Raw genomic sequence first — 16,723 nt, 5'->3', positions numbered from 1 at the left:
AACTTGGGCAAACTTGGGGAGATGGTGAGGGACAGGGAGGCCTGGCGTGCTGCAGTCCATGGGGTCGCAAAGAGCCGGACACAACTTGGTGACTGAACAGCATAATTGCTTTACCGTGTTGTGTTTCTGTTGTACATTGAACTGAATCTGCTCTATGTGTGCATATATCCCCTCCTCCTTGGATGATTTTGCCTGCTGGCATTGTTAAAAATCACCAAAGAAGGAAGGATTGTGGTCATTGCTAGCAGATGTATAGAAAGACACCCCATTTGTAAGCCGATTGTCACCTGGTATTAGATGCATCCTGGTTTTGAATTTACACTTCAGTCTGTCTTTCCAGGGTGGTTGCACAAAGAAGTGAAAAACAGTCCGAAGATGTCGTCCCTGAAACTGAAGAAACGGTGGTTTGTGCTCACGCACAATTCCTTGGATTACTACAAGAGCTCGGAGAAGAACGCTCTGAAGTTGGGCACCCTGGTTCTCAATAGTCTTTGTTCGGTCGTCCCACCTGATGAGAAGATCTTTAAAGAGACGGGTAAGTGGTGTGGTATGCTTCGGGCTGATCATGCCTGAGACATGGCCCGACTGATCGTAGGAGTTCCAGGTTTGCTCAGAGCAAAGGGGCGAGGTCCCCACCTAGCGTGTGTATATTCCCTCCTCTCCCCTCCAAAAATATCTCTTTCCTTTCTTAATTATCTTTTGAGGCTATCCATGGTTACCTATATAAACACTTGATAATGTAAACCATAGTAAAGGGTCCTGATTTATTGAGTTGCTGAAAGATTCTTCTCAGGACAGTGGAATGTAAACAGACAAAGGTTTTCCTGCAGAACGCCTTGTTTTTCTGTGCTTGTGTTTTTGTCTTTCTCACCGTTGCACCCTGAGAGTCATAATGCAGCCTAAAAACAAGGTAAATTCTGAGTGTCAGTGAACATAACCCAGTAGAATATAAAGCAGTCACACAAGCTTCTTTTTCTTGTCCCCTTTTGGGTATTATTAAAGATGTTTCTAGATTGTTTATTTTGATTTTTGTTGCTAGTTGTGACTTTGTGCTTTTGTAGTATAGTTACTCCATTCATAAAATACTCATGTATTTTTTTTTTTAACTGAAATCACTCCATTACACTTTCATCCGGTGTCTGAACACTTGGACTGCTTGCTTTGCATAAACAGTTTCTTTTGAAGGGAGGAGGGAGAATCCTAAAGAAAGGAAAAGAAGGAACAGAAGGCGGGGGGGAAAAAGTCAGAAATCTGAGGCAAGAGTTCTGACTCTTGTCCAGAGCCTTGAACAGGGCTTTAGTTTATGCCTGTTGCTTCTTTTAGAGCAGATGGTACTAATTATATGTTTGATTCTGGGCTTATCATTTTAATGTTTGTCTCTCCCTCTCAACTGTAACTTCCACGTGACTTTGGGTATCTAGTGCAGGGCCAGGGCACTTGGAAGAAGTCAGCAAATAGCTCCTGAACTAAATAATAAGGGACTTAGGTGGAGACGATGTGGGTGCTGGATTTCTGGGACTCTGGCATGAGGATGTCACCTTGGCCCCCAAGGTTAACACTGATACGTGCGTGTCCCTGCTCTCACAGGCTACTGGAACGTCACTGTGTACGGACGCAAGCACTGCTACCGGCTCTACACCAAGCTGCTCAACGAGGCCACCAGGTGGTCCAGCGCCATTCAAAACGTGACGGACACCAAGGCCCCAATTGACACGCCCACGCAGCAGCTGATTCAAGATATCAAGGTGGGCGTGGCCATAGTGGTTTGTGGTAGCCCGCAGATTCCCACCCTCAGAACACCAGGACGTCAGCATTAGTCAAGCTTCATTTTCACTCTGTAATCAAAACTAACTCTTGGTCAATTTCGTGTTTGTGCATCCGGGTTTTAAAAAATCTAAATGCTCGACTGCACGTGGAATGTGATGCTAAAGCTGTCATGTCTCTGGGGAGGTGTTAGGCGTGGCCGGCGAGGCAAACCCAGCTGTAGAGCTCTGTAGGCCGAGGGACAGTGGTCTGTAATTTGGGGTGGGGGCTCCCCATTCGCAGGGATGTGGTGTGACCTGTGTAGGGGACAACCTGCATGTCACAGATTCCACTTGAGCCCAAGTTGGGGCCCTTCTAGGAGTCACAAAATAATTCAACTTTCACTCAACGGTTTCTAGACCACACAAGTGGATTCACTAAGAGCCCATAATCTAAACTAATTCCTAGTGCTCAATCATGTCTGACTCTTCACAACCCCATGGACTATAGCCCACCAGGTTCCTCTCTCCATGGGATTTTCCAAGCAAGACTATTGGAGTGGGCTGCCGTTTCCTCCTCCAGGGATCTTCCTGACCCAGGGACCAAACTTGCACCTCCTATATTGGCAGGTGGATTCTTGACCCCTGAGCCACCAGGGAGAATCCCAAGATGGGTCTAGAACATTGGAATCCTTGTCAGGTGCCTCTAAACTCACAGAAGAAGCTCCCAAGTTTGTGGACCAACGTTGACCTTGTTAAATTGTGATTTTCTGTTGATAAGATTACTTGCTCTGAGTAGATACTGAATGAATGAATGATTAAACGGCAGCCATGAACAAGGATCACGGCACAGCGCTCATTTTCCAGGAATGGAAACGGAGACATGGGATGTTCTGGTTGCGTTGTTCACATAACGGGTCAGTCCCTCGTGCAGAAGCAAGTCGGGAATTATTTTTATGCTGTTCCTCCAAGGTTTCCATGTGGGCAGGGTTCCAATATGAAGGAAAGAGCCAGAGCTCTGACAGAAAAGACACCACAAGGATAGTGAGGCAGGTGTTTATTTACTGATCTCTGTCAAAGGAAAGGAACTCGTCAGATCCAGGAGGGAAGCTGTGCCTTTGTAAAGTGGGAGAGGGTCTAACGCATTGATAGGATATTATTACGCACCAAATTCAAGTCAGCCTCTTGATTCCAAAATGATATGTTTTCTGGACATTTGGAGTCAAATTCCTGCAAGTCAGTTATCCTACAAACTGCAGAGCTGTTTGGGGAACCCTTGAAACTAATATGTCATTAGGAACACTTGAAACTAATAATGTCATTTCTTGTCACAAAAAAAAAAAATGAATTTTTTGAAGCTTTCCTGTGAGAAAAGAAAGAAAAAAGCATGTATCAGCTGAACGTTCTCTTCAAAGCTATCTCTTATCTACCCCTCTGTTTATTATATAAATCAAACATGAAAGAGTAAATAGTTTTTAACTGTGAAACTGTGATTCTTAACATTTAGAAGCACTTCTTAACTTAGACAAATACATTTAATTCATTTGTTAAATGAAATCAGATGTTAAAAAAGTAAGGAGAATTTTTTGATATGAAGCAATGCTTCTTAAGAAATGAGTCAAGATTGCCCTAATTATTTCCATATCATATTTTTAAAGTAATTAAAACATATTTCCTTCTCGTTTTCAGTTGAGTGTTATTGAAAAAGTTTCATAGTGGAAATGAAATTGCCATGATAGAATGATTTATTCCCTCTCCTCCAACATTTCTGTTGATTCAAAGTTCTAAAAATAATTGTGACTTTTTCAGATCCCAAATTAATGTTTTCAGAACATGAATACATGATGAAATTCTCTGAGAGGAGCTCTTATATTTCAGGAGTTCTCAGGAAAGAACAGTCTCACGGATAGCATATTACAGTGTCATTTCCATGCATATTACAGTGTCATTTTCAGATGGACGATACAAAAGACCAGTGAGAGAACTAGAAAAATGTATTTTTTTTTCTAGTGGCCACCCCACACGGCTTGCAGAGTCTTGGTTTCCTACCCAGGGATCAAACCCAGGCCCCCTGCAGTAGAAACGCAGAGTCCTAATCACTGAACAGCTAGGGAATTCCTATTTTTAAAATGAATTACAAACCAGGATAGCATGATTTGCCAAATGACTTATGGCTAAATAATTAGCAAAAGAAATTATTAATTTTTTAAGTATATGTAATTTCCAGAGATTGCTCCTTAGACGAAAACCTATGACAAACCTAGACAACATATTAAAACGCAGAGACATCACTTTGCTGACACAGGTCTGTATAGTCAAAGCTATGGGTTTTTCAGTAGCCACGTGTGGATATGAGAGTTGGACCATAGAGAAGGCTGAGTGTGGAAGAATTGGTGCTTTCAAATTATGACGTTGAAGAAGACTCTTGAGAGTTCCTTGGACTGCAAGGAGACAAGGGAGTCAATCCTAAAAGAAACAAGCCCTGAATATTTATTGGAAGGACTGATGCTGAAGCTCCAATCTTTTGGCCACCTGATGTGAAGAGCCAACTCATTGAAAAAGACCCTGATGCTGGGAAAGATTGAAGACTAGAGAAGGGGATGACAGAGGATGAGATGGTTGGATGGCATGAGTGGGCATGAGTTTGAGCAAAACTCCAGGAGTGAAGTGAAGGACAGGGAAGCCTGGCATGCTGCAGTCCATGGGGTTGTTCAGACACAAATTAGTGACTGAACAACACCACCAACAATCTCCAGAGGGAAGGTTTTTTAGTAACATAGGAAAATATACACAGACCAAAAGAGAATGAGAATAAGCTATGTAAGAAAAACAGGAATGTGTGATTTGTCCTGCAACATCGCTTGTGGGTGTCTTGGTGCTTGAGATGATTAATGCTGGATTCCCACCACCATCCCCAAGCTGCAGGTGTTCTGTGACGTATGAAAACCGTTCACGTGCAGGTGGATATGGGTGGCTTTTTCTTTCATGTGTATGGGGCTTACAATGAGCTTGTGGGCGTTCTCTCATGACCCTGTTCTTCTCAAGGAGAACTGCCTGAACTCGGACGTGGTGGAGCAGATATACAAGCGGAATCCCATCCTGAGGCACACCCACCACCCACTGCACTCGCCACTCCTGCCCCTGCCCTACGGAGACATCAACCTCAACTGTGAGTCCCAAATTCCACCCGGACCTGGGACATGGTGCTGCAGTTCCCTGTCAACTCTTGAGCTCCATCAGATATGCGTTGATTAGTTCTAGCGGCATGAGGATTGTTGTATTAAAGAACATGCCAGTTCTCCCTAGGAACTCACGGTACCCTTCGTATACTAGAACTGGGGTTCCCAACTGCCAGGATCAATGCCTGGTGATCGGAGGTGGCTGATGTAATAATAATAGAAATAAAGTACACAATACATGTAGTGCACTTGAATCATCCCCAGCCATCCCCACCCACCTCACCTGGTCCATGGAAAAGTTGTCCTCCACAAATTTGGTCTCTGGTGCAAAAACGATTGGGGAACGCTGTAAGAAGCAGACGCTAAACAGGTGTCTTACCTGTCAAATGTGGAACTTGTTTGGCATAGACCAGCTTCTCAGCAAGCATTTTGCACAGTAAAATAGTTCAGTTATGTGTTTAAATAGTTTAAACAACTAAAAATAATTTAGTTTAGCCTGCCTCAGTTTGGCTGATTGGAGTGTCCAGGGCACATGGTGGGCACTGCCTACTGAAATAGCTCTAGTCCCCAGTCCTGCCTCTTGTCCACTGCCCAGCGGGTACCTTCTCCAAACCCCACATGGTGGGCACTGCCCAGAGGGTACCATCTCTGAACCCCTCCTGTGACTCGTGCTTGTTTTGCTCCTCGTAGTGCTCAAAGACAAGGGCTACACGACGCTTCAGGACGAAGCCATCAAGATATTCAACTCCCTCCAGCAGCTGGAGTCCATGTCCGACCCTATTCCCATCATCCAGGGCATCCTCCAGACGGGGCACGACCTCCGGCCTCTGCGAGACGAGCTGTACTGCCAGCTCATCAAGCAGACCAACAAGGTGCCCCACCCGGGCAGCGTGGGCAACCTCTGCAGCTGGCAGATCCTCACCTGCCTGAGCTGCACCTTCCTGCCCAGCCGAGGGATCCTCAAGTACCTCAAGTTCCACCTGAGAAGGTACGAGGTGGCCTGGGCGGCTCTGCTCACGTTGGGGGGCGCAGTGGCCCGTGGCTCCGAAAACTCAGACCCAGAACAGAAGACGCCTGGTGTGGGTCTGCCTCCTAGGTCACTGGAGCAGCTCACCAGGGGCAAACGACCTTTGTGTCTCTAAACCACACGGGGCTGGTCCAGGGACCAGGTCACTTTGAGGTCCTGATGTGTAGGACGCTGGATAAATTGAATGCCACCACTCTATATGAGGGCTTTCCTGGTGGCTCAGCAGTAAAGTATCCATCTGCAGTGCAGGAGATGGGTTCGATCCCTGGGTTGGGAAGATCCCCTGGAGGAGGGCATGGCAACCCACTCCAGTATTTTTGCCTGGAGAATCCCCATGGACAAAGGAGCCTGGCGGGCTGTAGTCCATGGGGTTGCAGAGAGTTGGACATGAATGAAGCAACTTAGCACATGCAAACTCTATAAAAACAGGAAAAAAAAAAAACCAAAAACCGTTAGATATTTGTTTCAGATCAAGCAGGTGGAAACTGATTCAGATGCAGATTAACTGTGAAAAAGGGATTTTCACAGGACAGTATGAGGCACGTGGCTTTTTCAATCATAATAGCTCTGCAGAGGTCAGCTGGTAGCAAAAGTTGTTCCCAGTCATACTTGGGCTCTTTGGTCTCTGGATTTTCTGTCTTTCTTCCTTCCTTCCTGTCTCTCCCTTTCTGCTGCTTTCGTCTTAAACAGCACAGGGTGAACTACAGAAGTGGCTGGCACTGGCTCCGCTCCCCACTGGGACCCCACTGGCCACCTTGGTCTGCGGCACCTTGAAGCTGCCCAGCTCTCCGTAGCCAGCCATGCTCAGTCTGGCAACTAACGGTCGGTGTTTGTCTCCTAGGATACGGGAACAGTTTCCAGGAACTGAGATGGAAAAATATGCCCTCTTCATTTACGAATCTCTTAAGAAAACCAAATGCAGAGAGTTTGTGCCTTCGCGAGATGAAATAGAAGCTCTGATCCATCGGCAAGAGATGACATCCACGGTGTACTGCCACGGTGGGGGCTCCTGCAAGATCACCATCAACTCCCACACCACGGCCGGGGAGGTAAGCGGGAGGCCCACGGGCCCACGCGCTTCCTCAGACAGGAAAATCGTGCGCAGTTCGGCTGGCGTACTGCCGCTGCTCAGTAAACGAGGACGTGCCCGTAGTCCTGCTAATCTGAGAAGCAGTGGAGTGTCTAGTAGGCATTGTGGACCTGACTCAGCCACCATGATGAGGGTGTATCTGATCGTTTCTGCAGTAAAGTATTTCTGTTTGCCACACAAATAATCTGGAACATGGGGTCTTCCCCGGTGGCTCACTGGTAAAGAATCTACCTGCCAATGCAGGAGCCACAGTAGACATGGGTTTAATCCCTAGGTGGGAAAAATCCCGTGGAGGAGACCAAGGCAACACTCCAGTATTCTTCCCTGGAGAATCCCATGGACAGAGGAGCCTGACGGGTTACAGTCCATGGGGTCACAGAGAGACAGACGTGACTCAGTGACTAAACAACAGCAATCTAGAGCACTAGGAGAAGGGAACACAGTTTCTTTCTTTTTTCAATGTAAACTTAGTATTAATATTATAAAACCAATGGGCTAAAAGGAATAGTACAATAAAACCCAGGAAAGCTGGTGTAGCAGAAATATCAACGGAAATCACTATTAGACAAAGGGGCTTTATTTTTGTTGTTGTTTACAATTGTATTTATCTGTTTATTTTGACTGAGCTGGGTCTTTGTTGCGGTGTGCAGGCTTCTCATGTCTAGGCACACAGGCTTAGTTGCCCTGTGGCCTGTGGATCTTAGTTCCCCAACAAGGGATCAAACCCACGTCACCTGCATTGGAAGGTGGATTCCTAACTACTAGACCACCAGGCAAGTCCCCAAAAGGACTTTAGTTTCATGCACTTGGCTAGTTTGCAAGAAACTGGCCCAGCATCTGCCCCTACCAGGAGGTAGAATAGCCTGTGTTCTTTTTGGCAAGGAAGACAGAGAACTGATTTCAGGAGAACCAGGGGGTACGGCACCTTTGAAATTCCACACACGATGGTGTGGGAAAGCTGCTTGGACCCTCGCGTGTGCCGGCAGCGCCCTCTGGCTTCTGATAAAGGCATGTTCTAGAACCACAGCTGAGGCCCCCGTGTGTTCCAGGTGGTGGAGAAGCTGATCCGAGGCCTGGCCATGGAGGACAGCAGAAACATGTTCGCACTCTTTGAGTACAATGGACACGTCGATAAAGCCATCGAGAGCAGGACCATCGTAGCAGATGTGTTAGCAAAGTTTGAAAAGTAAGTTCCTTCTCCCCGAAGTGCCAGCAGATTAGAGGAAAGAAGAGAAAGGGTTTGAACTTCTATTCCATTTTCAGCTTCAGCGCGTGTTCGAATCAGTCTCATTTTACCTGTGTTGAAGCATTTTTAATTTCTCATCTCTCTCTGCTGCCTGTTTCCCTATAGAGCCACTGTCTCAAATAGGATTCACTCATCCTTGTTCCTCTGCCCCATTCTTTCTCTCAGTCCCCTGTTGTTCCCATTATCTCTGAATTTTCTGATTTTCTCAGATCTTCACTTGTCATTAGCTTTGAAGCTGGACGAGTAGACAGAAGCCAGCTTATAAACTCTTCAAACCCCACTTAGTATCTCTTGGACCTACAATATTCACAGCCCCCAAGTAACACAGAAGATACTCCTACTTTAGAAAGATGCTAGTGCCAATAACAAGACTTTGGCCAGGCTGGGCCCTCGCCCTCCCCGACTGCATAAGGGGCAGAAGCAGCTTTAACTTAGAAATGTGGCAGGAGACCACGAGGTTTACAGCAGCCCCAAACTTCAAGTCTCTGAGAAGTGACATCCTCTCTTCTGGGTGGGCCTGGTCTAAGTGCTTTGTTGGAAATAAGCCAAAATGGGGAAAAAAAAACAAAACAGACATTTCTACTTTATGTAAACACAGCTTCCCTGCTATTCACGTCAGTTTTTGTTCAGGTTGGGTTTGTTTTATTTTTTTTGCTGCGCTGTGCGCTTGCAGGATCTTAGTAGACCAGGGATCAAACCTGGGCAGTGGAAGGGCAGAGTCCTAATCGCTGGACTGTCAGGGGAATTCCTCAGGTCAGTTGTTATAAATATTTGAGAGCTGGCAAAGGGAATGAAGGAATAGGCTTTGTTTCTTTTCTTCCTCTGAATGCATCAGAATGCTTAGCTGGAACTAACCAGAGTGGGCACTCAGAAAATACTCGTTAGCTCAGTTTAACTGAAGGCTGCCTGTTTGTTGTCTTTAAAACTAGGATGAAAGCATATTTTTCGCCTCTGGATAAGTTAGCAGGGTGCACCCTGGCTCTGTTTTCTCTCCCACCATCCCACCTCCACACTCTGCTCTGAGCCCAGACAGGGTGTCTGAATCCTGATGTAGAATACATCCCATGCGCTGATGGCCCTGTGGGTCACTCTTGGCCTGTATCCGGTTTTACTCCTTGCGTGTCTCTCCGCTTGTCTGTAGGCTGGCCGCCACTTCAGAGGTGGGCGAGCAGCCCTGGAAATTCTACTTCAAACTTTACTGCTTCCTGGACACAGACAACGTGCCAAAAGACAGCGTGGAATTCGCCTTTATGTTTGAACAGGTAAATGGAGTTCTTAGGTTCCTTTGCAGACACGCAGGGGTGAACCCATTCATACCCTTCTCAGGTTAACTGCTAGTCCTTAGACCCCAGGCACGGCCGTAGAATTCTCAGCGTCACCAGTGAGGGATGCTCTTTTATTCACTGGTAGAAGGAAACTTGGGTACGTTTCGTATGAATGCCTGTACCAGGAACTGTCCGAGTTGGGGATAGGGAGGAGTGAGAGGGAGAGGAAATAATAAATACATGTTTTCAGTGGTACCCATTGCCAGGGAGAAATTTAAAGCCACAAAGGGGTGTTAGGGTACCATTTTATGGAAGATGGCATTTGAGAGAAATCCTGATGGTTTGAGGGAGCAAGCCAGGTGGGTGTCGTGTCACACGGCAGTGTCTCGCCCCATGAAGCCATCGACTACTTCTTCACAGGCCCACGAAGCCGTCATCCATGGCCACTACCCGGCCCCCGAGGAGAACCTGCAGGTGCTGGCTGCCCTGCGGCTCCAGTATCTGCAGGGGGATTACGCACCGCACGCCCCGGTACCGCCCCTCGAGGAGGTCTACTCGCTGCAGAGGCTCAAGGCCCGCATCAGCCAATCCACCAAGAGCTTCACGCCGGGGGAGCGGCTGGAGAAGAGGCGCACGAGCTTCCTGGAGGGGACCCTGCGGCGGAGCTTCCGGACGGGCTCCGCGATACGGCAGAAGGCAGACGAGGAGCAGATGGTGGACATGTGGGTCAAGGAGGAGGTGTGCTCCGCGCGGGCCGGCATCCTGGACAAGTGGAAGCAGCTCCAGGGCGTGAGCCAGGAGCAGGCCATGGCCAAGTACATGGCCTCGATCAAGGAGTGGCCCGGGTACGGGTCGACGCTCTTCGACGTGGAGGTGAGAGCGGGCTGCTGCTTCCTGGACCAGGTTGCACACCTGTCAGTGTGACCTCGGTCAAGGTCAAGGGGAAGGAGGACTGGGTGGAACACGTGGCTCTCTTGCCCTCTGAGGTTGCGTGCATGCTAAGTCGTTCGGTCCTATCAGACTCCTTGCGACCCTGTGGACTGTAGCCCACTGGGCTCCTCTGTCCATGGATTCTCCAGGGGTGAATACTGGAATGAGTTTCCATGCCCTCCTCCAGGGCTTCTTCCCCACCCAGGGATCAAACCCGTGTCTCTTATGTCTCCTGCTTTGGCAAGTGGGTTCTTTACCACTAGCGCAACCTGGGAAGCCCTGCCCTTGTAGGTTAGAGCTCCCCAGTTTTACCCTTCACACCCTCCTGTACCCACCCAAAGTATTCTTCCTCCTTTTCAGTAATTACTTGTAATGTTAGAAGCAAGTGGAAAATTAAGATATTATTTATTCTTAAGTAACTGACTCTCATTCAAGCCGTACACCCAATGAAAAAGTGCTGGTAAAAATCTGCATTAAAGTTTTTAAAAATATCTTAGCAGTATGTCCATAAAATTAGAAAATTTGGATACACTTGGATTTTAATTTTTTTTCCCATGACTATTTGTAGGGAAAAATTTCTTTTACACAATTGGAATTTGGCTAAGTTTGCATCAACCCAGTACTGATTCATATCCTTTTTCTTTTTTTAAGTAGACCATTTATTGGAAGAGAATTTTATTAATGATCAAGATCAAGCCTTGACAACTGCAGCCTGAGGGCCAAATGCTGCCTGCCTTCTTTTTTTTGTAAATAAAGTTTTACTGGAATACAGCAGTGCTTTCTTTTATGTATTTTTCTCTGGCTGCTTTCAGGCTGAAATGACAGAGTTGAATAGCTGTGATCAATACCACAAAACCTAAAATGTTTGCCGTCTGTTCCTTAACAGATAAGTTTGCCAACTCTTGGTCTAGATGAGCATCTATTTTTCTTGTGATCAGAGTCATTCAGCATGTTATTTGTTGACTTTTAAAGAAGGCTTTATAAAACCCTAAATATTGATCTCTATTCCATGAGTTTTCACTGGATGCCATCTTTGGGTGGATGGGTTGATTGGTTGAGTCGGTTACATTTGTTTTTAAGTCAGGTGCTTTGTACAAGTACCTCGTCTCCTGTGTCACCGATGCGTATCACTCTTGCGTCCCATTGACTGGTGTTGTCATCCCTATATCCCAGCTCCTCTCTCTCTCCACTTATGTGTGCAAAAAAGTCTGTTGGTAAACGAATGAGATCAACCACCATACACACAAAAGGCCATTGCTGCTACTTGTCACAAGATGTATTTTGCAGGAGGAGCTGAAACTGCACAGCACATATTTGGAGAATTTCCCTCTATGATCCTAGATTTTGTATTTGAAGAACACCCATCCAAAACAGGATTGAGGCGGAACTAGAGATAGACAGGAATCCCCAGGTGGCATTAGTGGTAAAGAACCCCCCTGCCAGTGCAGGAGATGTAAGAGATGCCAGTTCCATCCCTGGGTAGGGAAGATCCCCTGGAGGAGGGCATGGCAACCCACTCTAGTATTCTTGGCTGGACAATCCCATGGACAGAGAAACCTGTTGGGCTACAGTGTGTAGGGCGCAAAGCGTCAGACACAGCTGAAGTCACTTAGCATGCAGCAATAGGCTGCTTGATTTGATGGGAAATTACTGTCGAGTTTCTCGCCTGTGGCCACCTTCACGTAGCTAATTCACATGGCCAAGACAGTGGTGATGTTGAGAGGTGGAGAGTCCAAGCAAGATGCTGAATTTACCAGTTGGTGTTCTCCAAATGCATGGGGTTGATGAGTTGGTCAGAAATCAATCAAGGCAGTCAGAGAGCTACCATTTCTCACGTCTTGTATTTCAGTTGCCCTCTGCATAAAGACACATTGAATGTGTTCAGTACACCATGCAGAGGGCTGGGCTCAGAGCCCATCTTGTGGTTTCTGTGTCCTGTTTCTGACTTTGCTGATCTGATCTTGCCCCAACTCTTGCCCGCCCCCCAGTGCAAGGAAGGTGGCTTTCCCCAGGACCTCTGGCTGGGCGTCAGCGCCGATGCGGTCTCTGTCTACAAGCGTGGGGAGGGGAGGCCATTGGAAGTCTTCCAGTACGAACACATCCTCTCCTTCGGTGCCCCCCTGGCCAACACCTACAAGATCGTCGTCGATGAGAGGGAGCTGCTCTTTGAAACAAGTGAGGTAAGAGGCAAACCTTTCGTCCGTGGCCTTGATGAATTAGCAAGACAACATCCCAGTTCCTGATGCCTTTGACCAAATAGCTTTATTTGCATATTTCGCTCTAAGACATAGGAAAATACAGTATGGTGGTCCCTCCCCTGCTGCAGGTTTCTCACAGGCCAAAATCTGACAGTCCCACGTTTCTTCTGTATACCTTTGCAATGGAGAAATTTGGTTTTCAGCTGTCAGGGGATTTTACCCTTGCAGGAAAAGAAGAGAAAGGGAAGTGACATAGAAATGAAGAGATTTGGTTTCCAGCTGTCAGGGGGGTCTTACCCTTGAAGGAGGAGAAAGGGAAGTGACACAGAGGTCCAAAAAATTATATATAATTTGGCAATAAAGCCTTGCGAAAATTATTAGACGAGGTGGCAGTGGGTCACAGCCATGGGACTGGGGCCAGGCAGCGCCCACGGAGCAGGAGGGTGAGTGGCAGCCCAGCCTGGGAAGAGCTAATTCTCACAATAAAAATCACAAAACCCCTGTATATATGCCATCCTACTCCAAAGCATAAAATGTAGTAGTAATCATGATGAGAATGTAGGAAGCCTGTTGAGGTCTCCACACAGGGAGCTGCCAGCAAGCAAAGGTGAGAAATGGGCGTGAATCCCAAGTGAGGGTGAGGTGCTGGGAGGTGATGACTGGACCACAGTTGTGGTGCAGGAGGTGTGCGGTGGGGTGGAAGGAGGGTCCCTGGTGCCCGGCTGCTGGGTTTGGTCAACTCCAGTAGAGAGCAGAGAACCGCTGTGAGATCTTTGTGCATGGTGTGTCAGGACAGTGCTTTTACAGGGATGTCCAGTGGGATTAGAAGGAAGAGAGATCGGGAAGACGGAAGCCAGTTAGGATGTCTCTGCAGGGACCCAGGCCAGCCGTCGAGAGGAATGGGCCGGAAAGGGGCGGCAGTGAACACACCATGAAAGAGCCCCTGCACGTGCAGAGTCTGCAGGGAGCAGAACCTGCGTGGGTGGCTCTTGGTGGGGTGGGAGGTGGTGGTCCCCATTTCCGCCCGCCGCCCCCCGGCCCTCAGTTCTGTTTCTCCAGCTGTATCACGAGATGCTGACTGGCAGGATGGGATCCAATCTTTAAAAGCTGTGATGTGGGCTCTGTTGTGTTGCCCTTATTTTCAATGGGGACAGTCATCCCAGCCCTGATCATACCAAGACCCTTAATGTGATTAGGTGGGGGGCTTTATTTTACCTGCAAAATGCGACAGTTTTACATCAGGCAACCACCAGGTGGCGCAGTGGAAGGACGAGGCCACGAGTTCGTTCTCCCCACCAGGAGCCAAAGGGCAAAAGCAGTTGAACTTTTGGCTGAATCCGTGGATTCACACGGGGCAGGTTGCTGGCTTTTGCAGGCGGGACGGACCCCCGCTTGCCCACGCTGGGCGGAGGATGTCTGATTGTTAGCCTGGGCGCCCTGGCCTTGCGGACACTTGGTGACCGTGGTCCGACTCTGCTCCCCCGGCAGGTGGTGGACGTGGCCAAGCTCATGAAAGCCTACATCAGCATGATCGTGAAGAAGCGCTACAGCACCTCTCGCTCCGTGAGCAGCCAGGGCAGCTCCAGGTGAAGGCAGCCTGAGTCCACGCGAACTCAAAATCTGCACGCGCCACCCTGCTCCTTGGCCCCCGCCGGCTCCCGCGTCTGCAGTCTGAATTGCGGCCGCCCCAGACTTTCCAGAAGCCCCTCGTTGGAGGGAGGTGTCTTGGGGGACCTTTCGCCCTGTCCATTCCAGCGATCGGTGTATTCAGCTGTACCACCTTAACCCAGTGTCCAAAGCTTTACTTCTCTAGGTGACACATGCCTTAAAAAGAGAGGAAACGAAACCCACGCTGCCACCAAAGCAGCCGGAAGTGCCTTAACTCCGTGGAGCCGACATGAACCCCCCGTAACTGTGCTACTGAAGGGAGATAGATGCTCGCCCCTGCTTTACGTGAAGGCTTGCTGAGCTTGGGGTGGGGGAGGGGCGTCGATCCATCAATTCTGCACTAACCTCCCGCTGGCCTGATTTCCCCTGGGAGGGAAGGTGAGGGAGTTGGGGAGAGGGACGGAGAGAGAGCGTAAGAGGATGGTCTGTTTTAGGTGGAGAGCTGCTGGCAGCCTTCCTCACAGACGCCTATTAACTTCTTCTCTGTTTCATCTTTAACGTGCATGCGCTTGCCTGTGCACGCATGTGTTCATAAACACATCACTTTCATCATTGTTCCGCGAGCCTTGAAAGCGAAGGGAAAGAGGATGTGCAATGAATGGTGTAGCATCTGTATATTTTAATCGTTCAGAGTCAAGAGTCCTCAACTGTTACTTTGCAAGGTGGTTTTACTAACAACCCGGAATCCTGGATTTTTCCTGCCTTTGCTGTAGTTCGAAAGCCACATTTTTGACTCCAGTTTGTATTACATGTAGCAAAGTCTGCAGTCTGTGTCTGCTGTATTATAAACAGATGTGCAGCCTGCAAATAACTGTATTTATAAACCACTCTTAAACAGCTGGCTCCAAGGCTGCTTTTAGAACTGTATGAAGTCACTTTGGAGTCTTCAGTTTCTAAGAGATTTAAGTTAAAAAATGTTTCCTGGAAGGTTAGCTTGAATCACTCTGTGGATAGATTGTGACTTAACCCTGTTTGAATATGAGGGAAAGCTGTCACCTTCCTTGAAAGCAACTTGAGCAAATCTTTAAAGGACCCTGACATTCAATGCTGAGGCTTTAATAAAATACACACCTATTTTATCCCAAGTTTATAATGGTGGCCTGAACAAGGCCCCTGTAAATAAATCAGCATTTATGACCAGACAAAAGATAATCTGGTCTTGGACTTCTATTTTTATACAGAAAACTTGTAAAGACTTAGGCCAACTAAGTCTACCCACCAAGAGAAGAAACTTGCCTTATCCCTATGGATAGCCATGCGGAATCATTGTTTCTTGGCTCAAGAAAGTCTGACAATAAAAGATACTAGCTAATGTTCAGTGTCTTTTCTTTATGGGGTGGCTCTCAATACCACATGGGCTTTGTGTTTTTGTTGGGTTTTCATTTTAATGCTTAAGGCTTCAAAGGGCCAAAGCTGTGTGTTTCATGCACTTGATCATCAGGACTGTATGTCAACCACGTCGTCATTTCAGCAGCTTTTTAGACACAGAGCATGACCCCCAGAAAGCGGAGAAGGTAAACACCAGGTTCAGTGAAATCGCAGAAATCTGAGGACTTGAATTGTGGATGTTGGACTGTCTCCTGTAGCCAAGCCCCAAGACGCCTGATGGCGGAGCCTCTGTCCCGCCACCTGCTTGCAGCCCCGCTCACCTGCTTGTGAGCGGAATACACAGGGAATTTGTTTAGCGACCGATTTCCCCCAAAGAACCTACACAGACTCCTCAATCAGACGTGGCATGTGACGTCACTGGTCCCCCCAGTGTCCTTCTCATCACCTGTGTGTCCTGGAGCTGCCGCCTCCCAGGAGCAATCAGGAGGTGATCCGAAGCCAAGTGCCCCCCCAGCACTTGGCCTGGAGGTGACCAAACAAAAGTGAGCTAAGACTCCAGTATTTTATTTTTGTCACTGTTTTTATTTCAGGCCCCAAGAGCAGCCGGCAGAAGTGCCTTTTCCCCTGCTGACCACTCAGGACCGCCTCTATAACTTCTCATACCCCAGAAGGGTGCCCCACGCCCCCAGTCACATAATGAGGAAGTGGGCAGAGACAGGCAAAGTGACTTGGCTGAGGCATTGCAGCAGTGCCGGACTTGGACCCAGGTCTCTCTACACAGAAGCTTTTACCCATCAGTAGCTTCAATGTAACATTTTATTTAGAAGTAATTACAGATTCAAGGGAAGTTGGAATAGAAGTACAGAAAGGCCTCTACACCCTTCACCTGGGTGTCCTCAGGGGTAACATCTCGCACAATTGCAGAAAAGATCACAGCTAAGAAACTGAGTTTCCTCCACCTGCAGTTTATTCTGATTTCACCAGATTGACACGCACTCATTGTGTGTAAGGCTAATAGGTTTGTGCACGTGACCTGTGGAGTAATGTGG

General features: G+C 47.8%; 1 protein-coding gene across 8 annotated transcripts in view; it reads left to right on the top strand.

Moving 5' to 3' along the window:
• The window catches only part of MYO10 (myosin X), a 260,576-nt gene extending 244,919 nt beyond the window's left edge, over positions 1–15,657 (top strand). For all 8 annotated transcript variants that reach the window (XM_086362496.1, XM_086362497.1, XM_086362494.1 and 5 more), the window contains 10 exons: positions 341–535; positions 1,588–1,745; positions 4,788–4,911; positions 5,612–5,909; positions 6,790–6,997; positions 8,088–8,224; positions 9,426–9,546; positions 9,970–10,422; positions 12,468–12,659; positions 14,166–15,657. In XM_086362496.1, coding sequence (XP_086218622.1) covers positions 341–535; positions 1,588–1,745; positions 4,788–4,911; positions 5,612–5,909; positions 6,790–6,997; positions 8,088–8,224; positions 9,426–9,546; positions 9,970–10,422; positions 12,468–12,659; positions 14,166–14,267 — 1,988 coding nt within the window. In that variant the 3' untranslated portion in view covers positions 14,268–15,657. The remainder of the gene's footprint in view (positions 1–340; positions 536–1,587; positions 1,746–4,787; positions 4,912–5,611; positions 5,910–6,789; positions 6,998–8,087; positions 8,225–9,425; positions 9,547–9,969; positions 10,423–12,467; positions 12,660–14,165) is intronic.
• Positions 15,658–16,723: the final 1,066 nt, after the last annotated feature.

The sequence above is a fragment of the Bos grunniens genome, chromosome 20, assembly GCF_055505025.1.
Source record: "Bos grunniens cultivar Pamir isolate PY7600 chromosome 20, Bosgru_T2T1.0, whole genome shotgun sequence".
NCBI classification, from domain to species: Eukaryota; Metazoa; Chordata; class Mammalia; order Artiodactyla; family Bovidae; genus Bos; species Bos grunniens.
Note: the sequence above shows the minus strand (reverse complement) of the source record. Positions and strands in the feature narration are given on the sequence as shown.